This window comes from Ornithodoros turicata, chromosome 5, assembly GCF_037126465.1.
Source record: "Ornithodoros turicata isolate Travis chromosome 5, ASM3712646v1, whole genome shotgun sequence".
Lineage (NCBI taxonomy): Eukaryota > Metazoa > Arthropoda > Arachnida > Ixodida > Argasidae > Ornithodoros > Ornithodoros turicata.
In genome coordinates, this window is record NC_088205.1 from 7,398,093 (window position 1) to 7,422,131 (window position 24,039).

At 44.6% G+C, this 24,039-nt stretch overlaps 4 protein-coding genes across 6 annotated transcripts; 2 read left to right on the forward strand and 2 right to left on the reverse strand.

The window, feature by feature from the left end:
• Positions 1-711: 711 nt before the first annotated feature.
• On the forward strand, positions 712-8,215 carry LOC135393897 (adenylyl cyclase-associated protein 1-like). Of its 3 annotated transcripts, none has more exons than XM_064624235.1 (12): positions 712-882; positions 3,715-3,962; positions 4,047-4,124; positions 4,216-4,269; positions 4,364-4,453; positions 4,536-4,621; positions 4,683-4,788; positions 4,854-5,028; positions 5,838-6,010; positions 6,092-6,215; positions 6,787-7,013; positions 7,834-8,215. In XM_064624235.1, exons 2-12 carry the CDS (start codon positions 3,729-3,731, stop codon positions 7,912-7,914), a joined length of 1,428 nt encoding a protein of 475 aa, XP_064480305.1. In that variant the 5' UTR covers positions 712-882; positions 3,715-3,728; the 3' UTR covers positions 7,915-8,215. The 3 variants fall into 3 exon arrangements, with proteins under 3 accessions (XP_064480305.1, XP_064480306.1, XP_064480304.1); XM_064624236.1 differs by lacking the exon at positions 712-882 and adding an exon at positions 1,318-1,517; XM_064624234.1 differs by lacking the exon at positions 712-882 and adding an exon at positions 2,911-3,247.
• Positions 8,216-9,771: 1,556 nt separating this feature from the next.
• LOC135393896 (zygotic DNA replication licensing factor mcm3-like) lies at positions 9,772-15,409 on the reverse strand. Its single transcript, XM_064624233.1, has 18 exons — positions 15,239-15,409; positions 15,047-15,159; positions 14,867-14,989; positions 14,721-14,806; positions 14,429-14,559; positions 14,128-14,366; positions 13,928-14,033; positions 13,373-13,503; positions 13,152-13,306; positions 12,879-13,087; positions 12,706-12,795; positions 12,559-12,643; positions 12,349-12,475; positions 12,069-12,219; positions 11,734-11,978; positions 10,885-10,970; positions 10,661-10,772; positions 9,772-10,088 (listed from the first exon to the last, which is right to left on the reverse strand). Exons 1-18 carry the CDS (start codon positions 15,308-15,310, stop codon positions 9,887-9,889), a joined length of 2,463 nt encoding a protein of 820 aa, XP_064480303.1. The 5' UTR covers positions 15,311-15,409; the 3' UTR covers positions 9,772-9,886.
• Positions 15,410-15,411: 2 nt separating this feature from the next.
• On the forward strand, positions 15,412-18,826 carry LOC135393898 (tRNA-splicing endonuclease subunit Sen34-like). The gene is made up of 6 exons (XM_064624237.1): positions 15,412-15,621; positions 16,042-16,179; positions 16,249-16,349; positions 16,715-17,003; positions 17,100-17,261; positions 18,266-18,826. The coding sequence occupies exons 1-6, from the start codon at positions 15,531-15,533 to the stop codon at positions 18,454-18,456; spliced, it is 972 nt and encodes a 323-aa protein (XP_064480307.1). The 5' UTR covers positions 15,412-15,530; the 3' UTR covers positions 18,457-18,826.
• On the reverse strand, positions 18,631-22,222 carry LOC135393899 (F-box only protein 5-like). Its single transcript, XM_064624238.1, has 5 exons — positions 22,036-22,222; positions 21,065-21,273; positions 20,231-20,516; positions 19,981-20,133; positions 18,631-19,425 (listed from the first exon to the last, which is right to left on the reverse strand). Exons 1-5 carry the CDS (start codon positions 22,066-22,068, stop codon positions 19,171-19,173), a joined length of 936 nt encoding a protein of 311 aa, XP_064480308.1. The 5' UTR covers positions 22,069-22,222; the 3' UTR covers positions 18,631-19,170.
• Positions 22,223-24,039: the final 1,817 nt, after the last annotated feature.

Sequence of the window (24,039 nt, forward strand, 5' to 3'; positions counted from 1 at the left end):
CTCACGGTGGTGTAAATGTAACTGCTTGCCGCAGACTGCCACGCTCAGGCGGGCAACGTCACGACTATTGGCAGATGGGAGAGGGTGGTTGCGTCCTGGGCCGACTTCACAGGAAACTGTGCCGTCTGAGGAGAATCGGAAAACACCCAGACAGCACAGCCGACGCCCGGATTCGAACACTGGTCACCTTCCAGTCTGTGCGTGGAAAGCCTCCGACACAGAAATGAGGCACATCTGAGGCACAGGCGAGGGAGAGGGAAAATCCTAGGCCAGATCTCTAGAGAATAGTCGTGCCAATCAAAAAGGCGCTCGTGGGAGTCGTGGCCATAAAAGCGTGGCAACAGCATGGAAACAAAATGCACAAGAGATAAACTGATGTTCTGAGGCTGGAACAACATAGAGGGGACAGATACAAACAAAGCCTCAAATTGCCTAAGAAATCAACGATGAAAGATGAAAGTTTCACAGTGAAAGTTTCTTTCACAAAATGCAAGCTAGTTGATTGTAACATTTCCCTAAGTCTGGGGAGGGGAGGTGCGCTCAAAAGACAGACAGGAACGAACTAGTCTGGTCCGTTTTTTGCGCATGCGTACCTCCTCAGACTCAGGGAAATTTTACCATGTGACCAACAAGAAAATCTCAGCGCAAAAGTTGTCCACACCCTTTCATTGTGCGTGTCCTCGTTTTGTCTACATCCGCCATCCGCTGCCAACATCCGGGGGCGCTGGTGATAAAGAAGGTGCACGGTTGTGAGAAGGTGTCATGAAAGTTTGTCACTAAAAGTTTTACATAAAATTAGGCATCATTAAGGAGATTTCTCGGAAATTCGGGCAAAAAGACTTTGATTCTGCGCGAAGGGCCACGAGCGAACTCGGTTTTACTGTAAGTAAGGCACGTACTATTACTGATAATCACGACCACCGGCGTTCGTGCGTTAGTCATATTGCACACAGATATATGCCAACAAAAGAGATTTCAACAAACATCGCGTCGACTTTTGTTCTTCAACAATGCTTTGGTGACCCTGTGCTTCATGAGTATCAAGGTGGTTGTGTTGGGAGGATGCAGACATGCGCTTGCTTCGCCGCAACAATAGAATGTCCGGCGCGCGAGGAACAGAGCTCTTGCAGTTTTGTTGCAGGAATATTCGTACCATAATGGTAGTATTTTCTAAAAACAGTCCTAGCGGTTCTGTGCGGGTGGGGCACCGGCGTACTTAGGAGATTACGTCATATAAGAGCTCACGAAGCATACGATCCCGTTTTAGTGTACGGGAGGCAAGTCTCAAGTCCTCGGTAGATAAGCATGTTCAGGGAAGCAGACCTTGACTATTAGTGTTCCTTGCATGGTTGCTCACACGAGACCATATAAAAGGCGATCAGTGAATTTTAATCTCGTGCATTAGTATGCAAAGTAATTGCTGTGACGCAGGACGTCAGGCTTGTTGTGTCAAAATGTCGATCTACTGAAGATCTGTCGTTCACCAGCGTGCAAAGTTCCAGTTTCTGGATCTATTGGTATGAAAAGGACATGTTTGTTCTTATTTAGTGTTGGGATATAACAGTGCAGTGAGAGGGTGAGTTGCTGTGTATATGTTGCTCTTGTCTCAAAGAACCAATAACATTTGTGCTCACACACATGACAATGATGACGCTGAAGTCAAAATAATGCAGAGTAAAGGAAAAAGGTTCTCTGACAAAGGAGGCATTTCCTTGAGTTTGGAACATATATATAGTGCAAGTCCCTGTGATAAGATGCCTGAGACCTACTCTTATGAAGTACTTGTAGGTTCTGTAGATATGCAGTGTGCTGTAAGGAAGTTGCCAGTCACAGACATCACAAATTGTGCATGTTTAAAAGCCCGAAATAAGTCCAGTTGGCATGGTTTGCCTGAGTTGTGTAGAATGTATCTTGGTCAGTTTGATGCGTGCATTCCATCTACTTTGACACATTTGTCACTATAGTCACTGTTTGCCTGATATGCTTCTCTATAGGTGATACAGCTGGGGACTACAGTTTCATAAAAGAGTGATTGCAGTACAAGATTGCATGATGTGATATTGACATGGGTCTGGGAGGGAATGGGTCTGGACTTGTGCGTGCAATACAAACAGAAGCCATTTTGTTACCCATGCAGAGTAAATAAAAACATGAGACCATTGAGATAGCAGGAACCTCCAGAAAAAATGGAAAACAGGTTAGTTCGCCACAGTTAACGCCGGCGCGTAGCAGCCTGTCGACAGGCAAAAACAGAACATTGTCAGGAACGTCGCCTTTTTTCATGGTCTGGTGGTCATCGTCTTTTGCCGCTCCACAGTTATGTGAGAGCCAGTATACACGCATCAAGCTGGTGGGCCAAAGCAACACGCTGGGAGAACTCAGGCTTGTGTTCCAAAACACAAGATGCTTCTGCTATGATGCAAAGTCGAACTGGCATATTTCCAACTTCCGATAAACGATGGCAAGCTGGGGACGAAATCCATGAGCATGGGCGGCTTTTGAGCTTCCTTGTGTTCTTCCTCGTTGTTGTAGCCCACTCTCATAGATTCTAACTTCCGCTTCCCCACCGTGACTCTCCCAGTACATATTATCAGTTTTTGGCCAAGCTTGTTATTCATAATTGTTCGAACATGCGCCACGGTTTCAAAAATACACCGGTGAACAGCAAGAACCCGCGATATCGCATTACATGTCCCTTTTAAAAATGTCCATGTGACCGGAAGTTTAACCTTTTTTGTCGTCTGCTACGGAAACTGACGGCTGAAGGCGTTCCACAACTGTCGGTTCGAAAATTTGTTTCGGCTCACCAAGTGTTGAGAGCGATCTCTGATTTGCTGTAAATTTTGATGAATGTAGATAAATCCCGCTGTTCTTGACTTCGCATCATCGTCCTCCTCCCCCTTTTATTCCGGTTCTTGGTGCTCGCGACTCGCGCTGCTACGTTCGCCACCGTGTATTTTTAGATCGACGTCGAGTGTGTTGTCTGCGTGTGGCACACAGCCTCGCGAAGGGCAAAGTTTTGACTCATAGGATTGGGTGTTTTCATTCCCGTTGACTTGGACGGAGTTGCAATCGCACTGCGGTATATGTGCAGCATAGCAGGCAATTAAGTCTGGATCAACTCCTTCCATCCGCCTACTGAAGTAACTCGGCGGTAGATCGTCATCCGTTCGATTCGAGATGTCAGATAGATTGAACGAAGTTCTGATTCGTCTTAGTGGTCTTCGGGTAGCACAAGACCACTTAGGTAAGGAAAAGCGGCTCCATATTAGTAATCGGATACATCCAGCGGCGAAGTGTTCGATCGTATTTCGATATCTCAAGCGATATCCTGGTTTCGCCGGCTTGTCAAGGTGTGGCAGGCGGGACAACACCCAGAGGGCTTTAAGATTGCGTGACACCCACTCCGCGAGTGTTCCTGCATATTGTATTTGCGTGTCGTCGCCTCGCGTATGTAATCGTGCGTTCGAATGTTCGAAAATTTCTCCTGAAATGCGATGTGCGGTCTAGTCGAATGAGAGCTACATCTGTCAGCTCGCGCATTGTGTCCTTCGGAGAATCGCGCTCCTTAGATGATATCTGTCTGCAGAATATGTATTGGTTGAGTAGCATTCGGGAAACTGTTGACTGTGTGTTTGTGAGGGAGCCAGGCCTCTCGTGTGTCTCCAATGGCTGGTGCATGTCTTCTATAAATCTGCCAGAACAAATTTTCAGGAAACCTGACAACGATGTCACTGCCAGACCTTGAAAAGCTTGTAGAGCGACTGGAACAAGTCGCCTTTCGCCTGGAACGAGCTGAAGCATGCCCGGCAACAGCTGGTGCTGGGGGACGCGTCCTGATGCGTGGGACTTCAGTGGAGCTCATCTCTGCTTCGGTGCAGGCTTATGACTCTGTTCTCAGTGGTGCCCTGCACAACTACGTCACACTCAGCAAGAAGATTGGCGCTGAGGTGGCCACTCATGTAAGTGGATACATTATTGCACTGTTGCTAATGTTCCTCTCTGCTTCGTGTAGCTTTCAGCGTGAATTTTTTTCTCACTTACAGGCTGACATGGTGACCAAGGCTTTCCAAGTGCAGAGACAGTTCCTGACAATAGCTGCGAAATCTCGCGAGCCAGATAAGGTTGCCTTCTGCTCATTTTTCCTTCTGAATGGAGTCGCATAAGAACAAATTTCCTGTATTCAGGAAAAACTCACGCTTCATCATATTTCAGAACGCCCTGAGGGAGCTTTTGAAGCCAACCTCTGATCAGATTCAAGCTGTTCAGGTAAGCAGAACGGTGCACACGTTCACCAAAGCAACATTTTGTTATGCCTGAGGCACCCAGTAAACTTTTCTGTTGTTTGTCTCATGTACCTAAGGACTTCCGCGAGAAGAACCGCACGAGCAAGTTGTTCAACCATCTCTCTGCAGTCAGCGAATCCATTCCTGCTCTAGGATGGGTTACTATTGTAAGTCTCCTTTCCGCATTATATCTCCTCTCCCATTACAGTATGTCTGTGGTGGATGTGGACAGTACTTGTTCTCTCACAGAGCCCAGCTCCAGCACCATTCGTGAAGGAAATGAACGATGCCTGTCAGTTCTACACGAACAGAGTGCTGGTAGACTACAAGGACAAGTACGTGGTTGAGTGTCTGCACATAGCGCGAGAGTGATTTTGTGCGTGACGCATACTTTAGGGACAAGACCCACATTGACTGGGCACGTTCCTGGTTGTCGGTCCTTGTGGATCTGCAGGGCTTCGTGAAAGCTCATCATCTGACTGGTCTGGTGTGGAACCACATGGTAAGAACACAGGAAGTGCACAATGCTGTGGCTAGGTGAGCATGTCGTTGTCGTGCAACGTGCAGGGTGGAGATGCGATGTCCTTGGCAAAAGGCAGCGGACCTGCACCAGCAGCAGGTGGAGGCCCTCCCCCACCTCCTCCTCCGCCGCCACCTGCAGACTTCTTGGGTTCAGCTCCGACCGAGGATCCGCGAGCTGCCCTCTTCAGGGACATCAACAAGGGAGAGAACATCAGCAAGGGTAATTAGGTTATTCTTTTACTTTCTCTAATGCAACTGTTAGTCGGAACATTACTGAAGAGCCCCAGGTTGACTATGTGGCATGAAAAACCACATCGCTTTTCAGCAAGAATGGGATTTTTTCCCCGTGTTTGTCATCATGTGCTCCTAGTGCCTCTTCTGTCAAATACTGTTAAGTACACTTGGCTGGCCGGCTGGTTAAGTATGCTAAGCCGAAATGGTGAAAAAGGTGGGCTACAGCTTCTTTGGAGCCACATTGAATTTCAGAGAGTCTTGTTTGTCTGGATCACATAGTCAGTTTTAAGAACGTAAAACATGCTGTGATTACCACCTGCTGCGTAACGTTTGCACACTGACCAACCATACGCTATGCAAGTAGGTCAAGGGACTGCTCGTCCCTCTAGCTTCCTCTTTCCCTCATTTGTGAAAGCTGTGTCATCATTGGTTGGGCTTTAGATAAGGATAAAACAAGTTTGAGATAGACTGTGTGCATTCCAGTATGGTAACTGCACCAGTAGCAAAAGCAAAAAAAGCTTAGAAACCCATATGTGCAAACGACTAGGTGTGTGCAAGCTCTCCCTTGCTTGGCCGGCCATGTCCTCCCTTAGCATATGGGCAATGAACAGTCGGAAATTCGAAGGGGTTTTGCACTTTTCAGTTCAGTTACACTATATGTAACGTTTTGTCTTTACTAACAGCTCGATGCAGCTATAGATAACATTGTGCTGCCACACTTGTAAAGTGAATGAATTTCATGAAGTTCGATGAAGTTCATCGTGAATCGATTCTCCTCAACCTCTCTTGATGTAGCTTTAAAGAAAGTCAGTGCAGAACAGATGACCCACAAGAACCCTTCCTTGCGTGGCCAAGCGCCATTGCCCGGCAAAGGCAGCCCGTCTGCTCCTGGGTTTGCATCCAGCAAGCCTTCTCAAGAGGTCATGAAGCCACCCAGGTTCGAACTCGAAGGAAAGAAGTGGTGTCTGGTAGGTACAACGTAGCTTCAATGCTACAACAACGTTACGCATCGTGTCGTGCCATAACAAGCGCCATGTTCCTCACATCAGGACTACCAAGTAAACCAGCAGCAATTGGTCGTGGACAACACTCAGATGAACCAATCTGTGAGCATTTACAAGTGTGTCAACTCAGTCGTCATTGTCAAGGGAAAAGTCAACTCCATTTCTATAGGTATTGATTTTCATAGTGGCTCGCTTTAGTCACGTTGCTATTGGGGGCCAACAGCAACTGTTCTGCAGAAACTCTGCAGATTGAATGTCAAATGAAGCGTAGTCACACGAAAGCAGTGATGGCCACTAACTACTTCTACAGTAGTTTAGCTATAGCTACTAACTACTTCGTGATGGAGTGGAACTAGTGGTTCAACTACTTTTCAGGGGAGGGGTAAAGTAGTTTTATTTTAGCTACATCAACGCCAATCCCATTCTATAGTGTTCTTGGACACCTAAATATGAATCACAATCAAAAGTGAAGATTTAGTGCAATTGCTCTGCACCTCCGTTCTCATCAAACAAGTAGCTCAAGGTAATAGTTCGAAGCACAATCATGCCGTAAAGCTTGCGGCAGAATTGGAAGTAGTTGGCGCCTGCCGTAACCTAACTACTGTAGATAACTACACGAAATAGTAGTTTAATTAGTAGTTGCCAGTAACTACATGTAGTCAACTACTGGCCATCACTGCACAAAAGTGTACCGTCCATGACATCGGACTTGAATCTGCTACATGTCTACCTTCATATAGATTCATGCAAGAAGACGTCCGTCGTGTTTGACGATATTGTCTCTGTTGTGGAGTTCATCAACTGCCAAAGTGTGAAGGCTCAGTCTCTGGGTAAAGTGCCCACCATTGCTATTGACAAGACTGACGGAGCCCATGTGTATCTGTCCGACAAGTCGCTCGATGCCGAGATCGTGACTTCCAAGTCTTCCGAAGTGAATGTTTCTGTTCCCAAGGCTGATGGAGACTTTGTGAGTTCTGCTGCTGGCTTTCTGTTTGGTAGTGTGATTTTAGGACGAGAGACAGTCACTGTTGATTCAGACAACTTGCACCTTTTTGTATTGTTGGGGGTTATGTCAGTGGATTACATATTATTATTATGTCTCTTGCCATTTACAAGTGCTGCTCTAAGCTTAACGCAATATGGTGTTCCTTTTGTTAAGTGTTTAGCATGAAAAATGCAATTATTTATGAATATATAATTAGGGCCTGACTTTTTCGGGTTTTATTTTTGGCCAAATTCGGGGGGTAAATATCGGGTGATATTTTTCATTCGAAAATTCGGGTGTATTCGGGTTAAATCCCGTTACGGCATATTCTGTCGTCAGGAATTCGGGTGCATTCGGGTGATTTTTTTTGTTTAATAAAAATTTGTCTTAACATGGCACTAATGTTTAGCAATGTTATCAAACTTTATTTTAATGCACGCTTATGAGTGTGCCAGGCAACCCGGATGTTTTCGGGTAGATTCGGGTTAAACCCGAATTTTACAGATTTTGTTCGGGGGGTAAATATCGGGCGGATACGGGTTTAACCCTAAAAAGTCAGGCCCTATATATAATATGTGGTAAGGGTTGCTCATGACAGTAATGGCTAAAGAAGTCGTGCAAAATGCAGTGAAAACATGCCAATTACTGCTTGTTTTCCCAAACTTTGTATTGCTATCGAAGAACAATGGAAAATATGCGTGCAACCTCAATAAGATCACTCACGGTGACCAAAACAGGTGCATGTAGCACTATAACACGAAAAAATGAAATGGTGCTCAATGTCACAATGGTTATTTTCCAGTTGGAAATCCCAGTGCCAGAGCAGTACAAGTCTAAATGGAATGGCAAGACACTGTCAACGATCGTCGTTGACCAGGCATAACTGCCCGCTCCTTGAAGCCAGACGTGTACAAACGAAGTGGCATCGAAGCTGTTTTCAAGTATATTTACGACGTGTGGAAACGAAGGGTGTTTTTTTGTATCTTTGACATTGGTATTTTTTTCATTTGACGATATTGACGACTTGGTATATTTTGATCTTGCGTATTTAAAAGGGTATAAAAACGTTTTTACTAGTCAAAAATCGAAATTGCCAGTGACGACGCCCTGCAGTGCATTGGTGCAGTGTGCTAAGAGAGTGTGTGTGTGTACCGAGATTGCTCAATAAACCATTGCTTTCATTGCGTGAAGCTTTTAAAAATCCAGATAGGGCTACATATCAGAGCAGTACAAAAAGCAGGCAAGAAATTTTTAAGAATTTGTTTATACTTGTGTAAGGGTAAGGATGTCTGCAGTGTATCGAAATCTTTGTGCAAGGAGGTGGCTGAAAATATTGGTTGTCTTGCAGAACATTCTAAGAATAGTATAGTGTCATTAGATGCCAAACCTACTTATATGTAGGGTTCCGCATTTTCGATGTTTATTTTTGGGCGGATTCAGCGTATGCTTTTCTATGTTTTTCCTTGTTTGCAAGTGCTGCAAGAAATGACCGGAAGGCATTTGCCTACCTTGTTCGTTAAGAGGATTCTGGCACGTTGCACCGCGATTGCGCGTGCTCAGATATGGATACGGCAACACCTTCCTTGCATGAGAGTTCAAAATCCACAAATGTAGTTCAAGGCCCTCTTCCTTTTCCTTCCCATCTCGTGTGCCGCGGAAAGACAGGACCGCCGTACGTGGAAAGTGGAGGTGTACATCCTGTGGCAACCTCTCCACTAAACAACTAAAGGCCGGTGACAGATTCTACTTGACGTCACGTCCCTAAAAGGTCCACAAGCGCGGTGGGGCACCTACAATGGCAGAAGAATGGGATTGCGACCAGCGCACCCGATCCGGGACAAAGGGATTGACCCCGGAACACTCAAATGTGGTCGCGAGTCACCCAACCCTAGCAAATACCAAGAAAAGAATAGTAATAAAGAAAAGTCTGCTTGGCATGTTGGAATCTTAAGCTGGGCAGCAGTTTAACTGTCACGGCTCCTGGAATGTTCCTCTGTATTCAATGTTTTTCGATTAAAACCGAATGAGGGAAAATTTAACCGGCGTATGTTTTTCAATTAAAACCGAAAATGCGGAACCCTACTTATATGGCTTCCAAAGTCTCTTCATTACTTCATTAGTGTCCATCTGTATTATGTTATACACATATATATATATGGTATAGGACAGTTTTCTAACTTGCCCCCTTGTGTTCCTTAGGGATTGGATACTTCCTTCCAGCTTTCACTGTACTACTTTCTACGCTTCACCATTTTTGTTACTTACAGTTAAAGTTGCCACATTTTCGCCAGAGTCTCACCATCTCATTTTTTTCCTCCTGTTTAATCCCTCAACGAGACTTTTCAGGTTTGTAGTACCTATTCGTACCTAGACGTTAAAAATTGTTCTGTCACTTTACTTCTAGCTGAGAAAAGAATGTGAATCTTTGCCTCTCGAAGCATTTTTCGCGCTGCCTTTAGGACACACATGGCCTGTAACCAGACTATTTGCGACCTTCAGACAGGTAGACTAACACTTATTCCTTAGCCCGTCACAAAAACAGCTAGAGTACAGCCATAATTTTCGTGGCACCATGCTAAGCGCAGCTATTTTGCGATGGCAGATAAAACATTTGTTTTCGTGATTTTCCGCAAGTAATAAGTTCGTACGAATTTTTATAACAATATCGACGAGGTCGGATGTCACCTCTGGGACGGTTGGCATGGAATTACCTCATACTGTCTCAATAATGTAGCTGATCCCGTAGGAATGAATTAGTTTATTAAGAATTGAACAACAGTAAAATAAAAAGGTTGTCTCAATTATGAAAGGCTGCATGTATGTATATATGTACAGAGTAGCACTAAAGATTTAGCTTAAATAAGGAAGACAATATTGTCTGCCACCATAACTTGGTTTTCGTCCATCATCTTCTGCAAGGCGATATCTATTTCTTCCTGTGTGAAGGGATCATTCTTCTCTTCCTTGGCAAAATACTCGATAATTCCTGCCACAGGCTGAGACTGGGTGTGGGTGCACTTGAAAAGGTTTCCAAGCAAGGTGCGGAAGTGACCCATCCTGCAATTTGAGGGAGGAAAAAACCTTACTGCACTTGCTATGTACGGATTGTTTTTCACATATCATTCATCAGGCAGGAGAACTGGTGTACTTTCATGTAAGTCTAAAGGAAGATTGACGGAACCAAGGACAATGAAGCGTATGGCACAAGACAGGAGCTATACGAGACTACAGGAAGTAAAAAGCCAGATAGCTGAGCTGGTCCTTCCTTTGAGATACCACAGAGCCCAGTATGCAGCTAATGCCAGTGGCTACCTCTTGGCACAATTCAGACCTACCCCTACAGGTTTGGCTATGCTACACACCCAAAAAAAGTTTTCAGCACTAATGCCTACTGCTCGTACTTGATGTTAGTCAAAGTAGAGTTGCAAAGTTCAGCAGTAATTCCACAAGGTTATCGACGAGTGGATGTTAATGAGCTACTGCTGTAAATGTAACAGGCTTCACTGTCGTGCCAATAACATGAATCAAGAAAGCCTGACACATGAGGACACTAGTCCCCTTTCCTGCGTACTTTACCTAACAAAAAATGAAACGCAGGTACTAGATGTAAATGTCAGTCAAGATGTTACCTTTCACTTGAAACTTCCGGTGCAGATGTAGATGCAGCAGCAGAATCTGTTTTCTCCTGCGACGTTTTTGATGACTTTTCTTGCCTCGGCTTTTTTCTGGGAGCCGAATCATCTGTAATACGGGAAAAAAAGATGAAACTGAATCAGAGTCATTCTAAAAGCAATACAGCCAGGTATGTTCTAGTAATGGGTACTCATGGGATGGCCATGTTCTGTGAACACACCTTCAGTGCCTTCAGAATCGCTGAAGTCGTATGGGTCATAACCCTCCTCTCCTGGCTTCTTACGTGGTTGGGAACGCCTCGATTTCCTGCAACGACATCGCTGGTTGTAAGCTTCTCATGGACGTGGTCAATCTGTTTGGACGTCACTTACACTGCCAGACTAATACACACAAACATAATAATTAAAAACAGAAAAGCGAGAGATCAAGCAAATGAAAACTGGAGATTCCATCTATTGGAGGCCAAGGCTGCCAGAAGGTGGGGGGCAAGGGACAACTGCCCCACTCGAGCTCCGGCTTTCACAACAACTGTAAGGATTTCAATCGACCTGCAACAGTTTTGTGGGTTGAACCTGGTCAGCCGCAACTGTAATGGCTGACACGACTGATACTGTTGACACTTACACAGTGCTGCGACGCAAGAAAATTTAATGAGAAGAATGCTCTCGGAAGAAATTATCAGGCTTTAGTCTAAAATTGTTGGCACACTGAAAAGTTATGAAAGACTAGAAAAGTGTGCGGAGTGAGCCAGTAAGCAATCTTGGGAGATTGCTACAGCTTTTTTTTTTCTTTTTACCCGCAGAATCTTGCGGATTTGTAAATCCGACTTTGCGGACGAATGAATTTTTCACCGCAGGAAGATGTACTGTACTCATTCTTTTTCTGCAGAACATTCTTAATGTGCTGATCTCTTGAACTTAAGCTCTGCCCCTGTGACGAGGCCCTTCCCACACCCCTGACTGTGGGTATGTAATAGAACTTGAGGTGATGACGATGATGACGCCCCATTATGTTTGTCATCAACCAAAGCTTAATTTCTGCACACGAAACAAGAAAGCTCATAATCTACCTGGCTTCTTTCGGCTGGTCATCGTTGTCGTCATTGTCATCATCCTCGTCATCATCAGAGCCTGCTCCGTCCCTCCGCCTCTTTTTGCGGGGCTTTTCGAGGACCTTTTTGAAGTAAGCAAACTGCACAAGCTCAATTGCTGCCTGGGCATCTTCTTGTTCCACAGTGCGGGAAAAGCGTGCTTTGGCGTGCGCAGTCGCGAGACGGATTAGGGTTTCCAGACTTCGAGCCGTAACAGGTTGTGTCTACATGGAGCGTATCAACTCGTTAAAGGCATACAAATGAATACATTCTGAAGCAGAATGGCAAATGCGTTTCCACCTCAGAGAGCTCACCCTCGCAATGTCGGTGTTTTCAGTTTCGAAAGATCGCAGACGCGAGTATTCTTCCGCAATTGAATCGCAGGCACCTTGTGACAATACCGGTTTGATTGCTCTTGCAATGTGGATGTATTTCTTCATAAATTCCACACTGAGCAATTTTTCCCTGCATGAAAAAAAAAAATGAAATAAAATAAAATAACACTTTAATGAGGACATTGAAATTACTGCACGCATATTCTGAGCCAGTGGGAGAACATCCCTGAGCTCTCGTACAGGACAGGAAGTAACGTACGTTCGCTTCTTTCCTCCATGCAGGAGAACATCGTGTTTTTCGTAGATTGGCGTGTCTTGATTCTTTTCATCCTCCGCATCGGGATCTTTCGTCGCAAGCAAGTCAGCAGTGCTTCTGATAGGAATAGCTGAAAGAAGAAAAAGAATACGTGGTTCACTGACACAAAAGCAAGACACAAAACATAAGGGCCTCATTAAAGGTCATCCTTACGTTCACCGTCCTGTTCACCAGGATTTCGGTACCTGTGCATGCGCACCACGTGATCTGCAACCTCACGGTCGCTTTCAGGGTCCATCTAAGAAATTTAAGGTTTTTTTTTAGTCGAGAAAAATCAGCAAAAAGCATCTAGAATACTACCTTGTCAAGCATGATAAAAAGCAGATCGAAACGTGACAACAGCGAATCTTGCAGGCCAATATTTTCCATCGGTGACTTGTACTGATCGTACTGCAAGGCACAAAACCACCCTTATGAACACCTAAAAGCTCCGACATTTCTACCTCCAAGAGAAGACTCAATAGCTGTTATACCCTGCCATAGACTGGGTTGGCAGCAGCTAGAACGCTACAGCGGGCATTTAACCGAGCGTGAATTCCAGCCTTGGAAATGGTGACCCTCCCTTGTTCCATGACTTCGTGAATGGCCGTACGGTCCATGTCGGACATCTTGTCGAATTCGTCGATGCATACGACGCCACGGTCAGCGAGAACCATGGCACCAGCCTCCAAGCGACGGTCACCTATAACGGGACACGGCTTTATTAATCGGCAGATCGTAAATTTTACGATTAGTCTATGACGAACCTGTCTCTTGATCAGTCGTAACCGCGGCTGTGAGACCGACACCCGAGGAACCTCTGCCCGTTGTAGCAACGGCTCGTGGTGCAATGTTGAGCACGTAGCGGAGCAGTTGAGACTTAGCAACCGAGGGGTCACCGATGAGCAGGCAATTGATGTCCCTGTAAATTCGTTGCCAGCCATTCAAGCACTGCTGCTGTTTCGCACAACAATGCGAGTCACATTACCCCCTGAGTCTTGTGCCATTCGGAAGGACCTTTTCCACTCCACCCAACAACAGGCATAGAAGAGCTTTCTTGATGTAGTCATGTCCATGGATTGAAGGTGCAAGAGATCGTGCCAGCAGTTCAAATGCTCCCTGCAATTTGGAAGCGAGGAATGTTTTTTGCACGTAAAATGGTCGCGACAGGGAAGGGCCTCCATCAACAAGGCAGCCAGGTAAGACTGCTAACTGGAAATTGGAGACTAGCATTTCCCTCGATTTGCTGTGCACTATGATAGCAATTGGTTCTGAGGTGTACTCTTCGGTTTGTTTGTTTTTTTTGTTTTGTTTTTTTCCCGTAAACAGGCACAGGAACAAATCTGCGAAGCTGTATGAGGAGGACCAGCTGTGAGCAACTGAAACTGATTTTGGGAAGGGGATTGTTTGTATTAGGTTTCTCAAAAGTTTTAAACGTTTGTGGAGTGATGTTCTGCGTGTGATATATGTACAGTTATACTGCAGTAGAACACAACTAGCTTGAGAAGAAGGCCAGACTAGACCAGATTGAGATTACACTGACCCCTTTATGCTTGCTGATGGCTTTGCACTTGTTGACATCTTCACCAGAGATATTTGGAGCCACTTCTTTGCTCAGTAGTTGAATGTTGTTGGAAATCATGACAGACCTTTATGAAATATCGGCATCTTGTGAGACAGCTTTTCATTACGGGACCATACAATCGTAAAAAAACTGTAATAGCGTGTACAATATTTGCGCACCTGAACGCCCCACTCGTAAATCCACCTTGTTTTCCTGGCAGGCACCTGTAGGTTCCAACAATTTGGACCCGGTCACCTGGCTTGCACTTATCCACGAGATCGGCATCGGCCACAACATCGACGGAGCGAGGAAGTTGTCCCGGGGGTGCTTTCTCTGGCATTTCTTGAATGGTCAGTGTCTGGTGATCTTTGTACGCACAGAGACCAAATTCTGTTTCCAAAAGATTTCCATCTTCATCCTTTTAAATAAAAAGTGCGTTAAATCCAGATATCCGTGATATCCTGATAACACACAGTATACCTTAACAGGGTAGACAGTGCTGGATGGAAAAGCATCATAGGAGGTCAGGTCGGTGTACTTTCGTTCCAGGACCTTCTGCGTGGCTGGACAGTAGTGGACACTGCGCAACACCTTTGGACGCACGAGGGAGCCTTCGAGAGACATTTCATATTGAATTTCAAACTGAAATTCTCTCACCTAAGAGCCCCCCCACCGGAATATTTTTCTGTCTATGCTACTTAACTGGACTAAATTATCTCATAAAACTCATAAATAGGTGTGACCAACGCAATATTATTGCAGTACCACTCACATTTCGTTACAATCCCTTCAACACATACGATTCCTCCCAGAAAACGTGATGTCAGTGTTCGTGGTGTGACGTGTTTCGACCCAAAACTGCAAGTGATTGAAAATGTTATGGCGTCAAGCCCACGATTTCGGTTAAATGTGACTGACCTTCCTTCCAAGCCGATGTAATACTCCTCTTGCTCTTTGGATGCTGAAGGATCAGCGGAGATCACAAATTCTCTCAGGGCCCGTTCGAAGGCGGCAATCTCTTCAGAGGTGTTATTCAGCAACCTGCTCAAAGCGAGCGAAGTTCGCACACGAACATGTACAAACGTAGGTATTACTTACTCTTGTGCTCTCTTGGGATTTTTCTTACGAATATCATTGATGCTAACGACGATTCTGCAGTCCTTCTTGTTGATCAAATCCTTCACTTTCTGGCTGTAAAACCCTTGGTCGTCCTGAATATGAGACACAGATTGCTGTGGGTTTCGCTCGCACGGTACAAAAGGTTCTCTCTATCGTTTGATAGGTACTTACGTCGTCGTCTAAAAATTCTAAATATTCCCTCTGATACTCCCGAATTCGTTGTTCTGCGTCGGTACTCCCCATGATTGCGCTAACAGAGCGGCTCCCACTGCAGTTCAACAAAGGCGCGTAGAGAGGTGCACGATTTCGCGCCAAAACCGTCGTCACGTGACGGACCTTTAAGTGACAGTGGCGTCACCCGTTGTCCGTTTGCAGAAGCTTGTCGATATGCCGATTTGATCGAGTTTCTGCAACTCAAGGCGTACTTTTTTCCCGTTTGTTTGCGTTCCTGTTGGATGTAGTGATGGGTACGACCGACCCAGTGGTGGTGACAATCTATAAGCCCGTGAAGCTGTTCTTGCAGAAGGGACGAATACTCGTCTGGAATGCCGACGGTAAATAGTGCTCCTACTCCGCAAAAACTACCAAAATGCCAGTGTACACATTGGATTTCCCTGTCTCCCCTCCCTCACTATGCGCTTCAACAACGAACCTGCTCCCCCCCCCCCCCAAAAAAAAAAAAAAGAAAAGAAAAAGAAAGCAGCGTCTGGATCCACCACTGCCTTGAAGTCAGCAGCCAGAAAATCATTTCGGGGGTCTATGGGAACCAGATGGGAACTTCACATGGCAAGGTGGATTCCACCCCCATTTACCGTTTCCTAAGTTCACTACCAAAAGTTCATGGGCATCCCATCCCTGGCAATGCCACTGCCTGTATACCTTCCATGCTTTTGCGCGTCAATGCTCTTCCTCCACTAGTGACAAGAGAAGCTGGACAAGCTTTCTTACCCAAGCTCTTTTCTTTAAATTTCTAGATGCCAATACATTAAGAATGAAGCACAGAATAGTTGGATTCCAGATTGGTTGCTTATCACAGAGACCATTTCAAAATGGGTGCTTGGGAATGCCAATGCTCCTTATGAAGGAAGAAGCCTATGTTCTTCTCCAGAAAGGTAAGTGCAAGGTATCTAACATCTCATTTGGAGCTGCTGTAAATTTCACTAATCTAATTTGCACGTTAGGGATAGCCAGGCTACTAAGAAATACGAAGCTTCTTCGTCTGCCAGACGATGGTGACAGAGAGTATATAAGAAAATACCAAGACGACATCTACCAAGAACAGGTACAGTACCAAACATTCGTTATAACGTATATATACGTATAATATTGTATATATAATTCATATATTGTATGCATATATAACGTATAATATTGCTTTTCTCAAATCATCTCTTTATTATAATTTTCACACTGTCATGGCTGAATGCAATTGGTTCAGGACCGGATTATTCAAAGTGTATTGCCATTCGACTCTGCTTAGGCTGTGTACTGTAAAAACAGGACATCACTGTATAAACATGTTTTGCGCCAACTTGCACCGAGTGATATAGCTGGAAAGAGTAGAATGTACATATTCTGTTCTCAACAAATCAAGAAAAGGAACAATATCTTGCTACTCGATAACAGGACTTCAATCCTATTTCACAGTGTCAAGTCCTGATGGAACGGAGGCGCGAGGACATCATGCGGCATGCCGACTCCATAGTGGCAGGAAAATTGGCAAAGCTCAAGGGAGAGTCTAGAAAGAAAAGGAAGAAAGCACAGAGACAGGCCATGGGAACAGACAAAGCTGAGAACTTTACTCAAGTCTTTGACCACGTGGGGCCAACAGTCAAGACAGAAGAAACAGAAATTGATAAAGAGACCATCATTCAGAAAGAACTGGAAAAGGTGAAGGTCCCTCCGAGGGATCTAACCTGCACACCCATCTTGAATGGTAAGCAACATTTTTTTAAAACTGGGGGTGAAAACTGGGTTTTACCATTTCCAAGGTTCTAAGGATTATAAAGTAATGGTTTTCCTTGTGTTTCAGAGTGCCCTTTAACGAAAGAGTCAGACCTAGAATCAGTCTCTCTGAATTATCCATCAACACAGAGGGAGACCATCAGGTGTAAAGTGTTTCAGGACCTGTGGGAGAAAGGTCATTACCTATCATGTGCAGCCAAGTTTGGCGGTGACTTCCTTCTATATTGTGGTAGGTAATCTTGGACACAAATTGCACTGTATTCTTCAACCTGCCATGTTATTCATGGTCCAGTTCCCAGCCTTCTAAATGGTGGGCCTTGTCATGCACACTGTATAAGTAGTAATTTTCACGACAAATTAATTTTTGCGGATTTTACGAGCATTTTTCCCCCCGCTAAATTAGGGTTCCGCGGAGTAAATTATGTCCCCAGGAACTCCACGGCGCAGGATCAATGTACTGCAGAATATTCCCCAAATTCAACTACATCTGGGTTTGCAAATTATTGAGACAGCAAACTTAACCAGGAAGCACGATCCTTTCTTTAATCCTGTGTACCACATAATTACGGTTTCCGGAATTTACCAAAAGGCACCGGTAAACATATGCTGGTAACTTTTTTTATGCGCGCAGTGAAAATGATTTTTGCACCAATAATCGCTTAAATAAGCACTTCCAATTACTTTGGCTTATTTTCTGTGTCCCCCTCTTGTGAGTGGTCAGCCGAGCTGTGGTCTTTCTCAAAATAACCTTCTAGTAATCTTCCTCTAGCCTCTCACGGGTCCATATGTGAAGCATAGCGAAATTAGCTGATAACTCGAAAGCAGCTGACCTAAATCACCTTATGTGCAAATACTGCCGTATTACTATAACATTTGAAAGTGGCCATGAAAAGTACAGAATAGCGGCGCATCTATCCAGGTAAGCTTTGTCACCAGCATCGCCTCAGTATCTGTAGTACTGAAACTACAGTATCAGTAACTGTAAGTAAAGCTTTACAGTTGGTGTGTGCGTAGACAGCCCCCGTTTTATGTCTCCACTGATTCGTGGTAAGCGAAATAATAATCGCAGATTTTTCCCAAAATAAACACTGCAAACTGCAAACCCTACGCATAATACACGGGGGCAATATGGTATGTCGAGCACTGCACCAAAGTCCATTGTTTTGTGCAAGATCTTGAGACTGCTTGTTACGAATATAGCATTTGAATAGAATCTTTTCTATTTCAATCAAGGAAATCCGTTGAGGTATCACGCCTATGGCATTGTGGTCTGCGTGGAAAGCCAACAGGAATTTACTGGGCTGGATGCAGTTTCCTGGGGTCGCCTCGGCAACAGTGTGCACAAGACAGTAGTGCTAGCAACAGTTGAAGATGGTGCTGTGGTGTACCTCTCTATCCGGTGGGCAGGAGAGCAAGGACACTGATGGAAGTCCTTATCGCAAGATGAATGACGGTCCCTTTGTGAGTCGGTGGACTACCATACCAATGGTATTTGCAAGTTTTACCAAACTGCACTGTCAGAACACATCATTTCACCAAAAATTCTGTATCTCATACTTTTAGCTGCGCGGGAAAGACAGACAAAAAGACAGTTTGTGTCCTCTCAAAAATGAGTATTTAATCCACTCAATTCCATTGCACAATCATGTATAGTTCTTTCACTCATCATGTACAGAACACTGCGGTGTATTTACAATATGCAGCCTGGCTGCACAACTATGTACACAGTGAAGAATGTACAAGGAATGTATAATAAATACGGAGCCTATGTACAAAAGGCTGTACGATACAACATAGCCAGTACTGTCACTTTCCTAAAACATAAAGCTAAAACCTTTAAAATGAACACGCTGTACAGGGCATTAAGTACACGAACCTAGCAGTTTTTAAAGTAAATACCCTTAGCTTAAATGCAGCCACTAAATTGAGCCTGTGAGCACCAAGGAAATGCAACAGGACCAGTGAGGTAAAAGAGGGTGCCGAGGAAATAGTCCAGATAAAAAGAAATAAAAGCATAAAAGTTTCTAGAATACTGGAAAATGCCGATACTGAGCCGCTGCCATTTGTGCAGTTTGATCACGAGGGACTAGTTGTGCAATATATGTCACAGGATACTGAAGTCGCAACGCGCGCCCAGACTAGAGGCGCCTGAGATTATGCTTCGACGCTTTGCTTCCGATCGGCTTCTTGGTCTCCGGTGTGACCAAACAAGAGAAGGTCGAACGGTCACAATCTTTCGTCTTGTGAGGCACCTTCAGACACTTGACGCAGAAGTGGTGCCCACAGGAGCTGCAGGCCGCATCATTGTTCGATGCCGACACCGTGTTCGGTTGACTGCAGGCGGGACAGTGTGCCTCTACTTCTTCCGTTTTGGCAGACTCCTCAGAGCATGACTGTGTAGTTAACATACACAGAATAACAGATTTGCCAGGCGCAAAAGCTTGCGCTATAGAGTAATATCGGACACTCGCGTTTTCGGATTTTAGAGTTTTCGTAAATTCGGGGTTGGTTTCATTGGTTGGGTCGAGGAAAGAGGTGAGCTGAGAGCCAAACCTTTCTTCCGGTTGGAGTTTGTATAAGTATAAGACATTATCAGTTTTGCACTTCAAATTTCTGCTGCAAAGGTCGAGCATACAAGCATTCCAGGAGCTTTGCTGTATTTATTGAAATAAGCACCATACTTGCTGGCATAATTAACGCTTCAAATTGGGCTTAGCCCAAATGTGGGTACTTATCCATCTTCCCTTATTCCACACACAGACATTAGCAGCAAGTACCAGCCAGGTCTCCTTGCGTAATTAACGATCCTTCACTGTGTCTTACGATACTGGTCACAAAATGATTATTCTACTAGGAATCACGTTTAATTCTTGGGACAGACATATTCTAATAGAGGAAGCAAAGAGCTTAGAATGTAAGGCAAGTTCCAAAACGTAAGCACACAATACCTGTACAAAGATGTGGCACGTTGACCTTGGAACTTGGGGAGTCGAGCTGCTCCTCTGCAGTTCTGATGAGCGTGCCGCCTGCCAGTTCACAGACGACAACGGGTCACTGTTCCCTGGGCGGTCACTGTGGAATTTCTTGTATGGCAGGTTTTCCTGTTTACAGAAGACGACAGTTCTTAATCTGCTTACATCAAGAAGAAAGAAGCGTTAGAAAAAAAAAAAAAAAAAGAAAACTGAACGGGCCACACACCCTATTGGTTTCGAAGATGTCCCTCTTCATCTGGATGTATCTCTTCCAACGCACAGCCGCTTGGTGAACTGACAGGCAGACCGACCTCCACGTTCCGCTGGTGCGACACACCGCGGACAGGTCTTCGTCCGTGAGCTTGCCCAGGAGTTGATCCAGGACAGGCTCGTACGTCTGCAGTTCCTTAAGAAAATCCACGTGCAGTCGCCCGAGGTGACTTCGGCGTTTCCGCACGGAGCTGTACTTTACTCTTTGGACTGTGCCTGCTACGGGGGAAACTTTGGGTGGCCTGGATGAGAGCACGGAAGTTTTAGATAAACGAGAAGGGACACAAAAAGACTCGCCTTCTGACATTCGATACATTGCCTACGTTTAACGCACGCAAAGAACTGAATTCACGCTAAGGTTTAATACATCGCATATTGTACTCTCGTCGCATATTTCGCTCACAATATTCGCATTGACACTAACTATGCACAAACAAGTTGAGTTCAGTTCAAATGTAATTTAAACCTCGAAGGAATTTGCTGTACACGTAAATCTCTACATTTTATTATACTTTGTGAATAACGATTCATACCTCACTATCATCAGAATAGCGGAGTCTAGCTGAATTAAACTCGAACTCACGGGTGTTTTTATCATCTGAGTTTGCTTACTTTGTTTATAGATTGCTCCCAAAAATGTGCAAGTGCTAGTAAGAAAGTAAGATATAACCCTCTTACAAGAAGTCTGAGGGAAGCACCTCAACTGAGAGAGGCTGCTCAACCGTCGTTGCTAACTCTGTGGGCTACGTGAACTGAAATGTTATTCCATTGTAAGAGAAGTTGTACATACTGACTCTCCAGAAGAGAATCTTGCTCGTCGTGAATGCTGGAGTGGTTTCCTTCAGTGAATGTAGAGTCCAGATGGTTCCGAGATTTATGGGAACCAAAACTGGTGTAGCCACTGTCATGTGAGGCTGGTTCACTCACTGGCGTGCTGCTCACTATGAGGCCGTGCAGTGGGGGCCGACTTGGTGTGCTCTCCATGTTGGGATGTGGTCCCTTGGGTAGATATAAAATGACATGTCACAAAGCTGATGCCTCGTAAAATTACAGCTGCAGTAAATATTGAACACATTTTGTGCGTGTGATATTTAATCAGTATAATTGTAATGTATAAATGTGGGTCCAGGTACTTGCAAACTGTTCATGCCAGTGCATTAAGTTAACTAGTGTGGTCTAAAAAAAAAAAAACTTTCACACGTTAGAACCTATTGTAACCTATTGAAGGGATGACAGTGCAAGGCGACTAATTTGCACAAATATGGAATGGGGGCTACACCCCAATCAACATCATCATCAAAACAAAGTTCTTTCTGGTAACAACGTTCTTTTTGGTGAAGAACTAGTGCGCAACTGTGACTTATGCTTTACACGAGACAACTGATTAGAAAAGGCTTTCTGATTTCCTTATTCAATATTAAGTTCCGGCGTGCACACATATTAAAACGTTTCTGTGTACGTGAGTACGACAGACATATGCTGCTTGGTTGGCTTGGTTCGCGCCATACGTGCCTATTTGTGCGGAACGGCAGTGATTTGCGCGCCAACTGAGAGAGATAAGGAGCCTAGATCTTCGAGACAGTCTTCACTAGCAACGCATTACGCTAAACGATGATATTGAGGATCAGTAACTGCCTTCCGAGTAGCTCTTCTTAACGGTGGCTACAGAAACGGTACTACACACGCTTCACAAGTCTGTTACGATGAGCTGGCTGTCGGTCATACAATCCACGTACGATTGTTACCACCATATGTGCTTACCTCTTTTGTTCGTGGAGATAGGGTTGAGGGCATAGGTTACACGTTTTTCCTAACTTAATCCCATATTTTTGTAAATATCATCTGTCTGCTCTTGTCCACCTCCACTGCCATTATATTTGAAACTACGCGCAGCGTTTGATTCAGCCAATCACGATGCAGCCTTTTGTTATGTGCGTTTCTATTGGTCGATTTGTTGAGTGAACCGGTTACCCGTCGATTGTAGCCACCGTTATTTCCCGAATGTAATAATTCTAATATCATTGCACTTAAATGCTGCAGAAATCCATTGAGACATAAAACTGAACATGCTGTGAACTGATAGCTGTCTTTTAATGCGTACATTTTGTTTCCGAGTTGGTGCCTTCCTTGGTGCCCTAACGGCTGCAATGCGAACTATTATTTATCATTGTTAGTTTTTGTGTGAGGCATGTGTTTCATTTGTTGGTGTACTGTGTGCGAGATATAATTTTGTGGAATTAAAACGTGTGCTGACAGTGCTTTCGCCCATTAAGGGTTTTTGAAGTGGGGTGCAGTAACCATTGCAGTACTCTTTATAGTATTGTCTTTCGAAAACGAGAACAAAACTGCGTGACGGTGAACGTGAGTCCCTGTATAAACTATAGGATATTCCTCTTGGAAGTGTTTTTACTGAATAAATTTGCCCCATTCCAGAATGGAAGGTACCTCGAAGGACCCTGGTCAACAGGTCTCGAAGACTCCGATGGTTTATATCTGCGGAGGTACGAGTGCATTTTAGTCGGCGCATGTTGAAGGATGTTACAGTGCATATTTGTGCAGGAAGTGCCTTATATTCCACGAACAATATTTGCTTTCAGAATGTCACCAGGAAAATGAAATCCGGCCTAGGGATCCAATACGATGTCGTGAATGTGGCTACCGCATCATGTACAAGAAACGAACCAAGCGCTGTATCCTTTCATTCGGAAGCGTAAGTCTTATTTCAAGTAGAGGGTTGCGCAAAATAAAGTTCGGGGTTTGTAATGACGGCAAAACAAAGAATACGGCATTTCGGTTGCTTAACTATGCATCGGACGATGTATCATGCAGTAAATTTTACGAATGTACAGTCACTCCGTAAAACTTGCTACGAATAATTTGCGCAAATTAAGAGCGCCGTCTTCTCAACATTTTTCATATCCCATTAGTTAGTTAGTTCCTGGGCTTTGAATCTGGGGAGGCACTTCTTTAGTGCCTCAGGTATTCACATAAGGTCATGTGGCCTTTATATTACACAGTGCACAGTGAGCTGCATTTCACTGCCCGCGTCCTTTGCTGCCACTCTCGTAGGTGGTGCTTGGTATTCACGATGAATGTGCAGATTCGTTCTGATGAAAGTTCAGATAGGCCCAGGACAACCGCTGTGCTTCATTCAACTTCTTTTAGCTTTCTTCTGGTGTTTTGTTTCTTAGTTCGGGCCCATTCCTTCTCAGACTTGGATGTGTGGCGCAAAGTGCCCACACTATATATTCTATCTAGGGTAGATATTGTCTGATCTAATTGACCTTGGTGCATGCTTGCGATTCCCATCTCTCTGAGGTGTGGGACGGTTTCCAAATCAACAGAAGAACAAATGACAGCATCTTCATTTTAACGCAACTTATCGAGTTATACCAAGTACAAAAAACACAACTTTACATAGCCTTCTTCGACCTAAAGAAGGCTCATGATGCAGTACCACACGGCCTGTTGAAAAACAAAAAATGTAGTCTGTCTAAGTGTCCAAAGGGCTCTCAGCGCTCATCTGCGAGTAATACAACGAAATCTCCAACGAATACGTAGGGTTCTTCGTTTTTGGGTTTTATGGCTTTTCAAATTCGGGAGGGAAAAATTGGGTGCTATTTACGCGAGAAAATTCGGGGGAGAAATCGGGCAACTATGATCTCTGTTTGATACATCATCGGGGAATGTTCTGGTGAAACGAAAGGCGTAGGAAACAAGCCACTGCTGTGACACTGGGACGAGAAATAATAATCTATATATTTC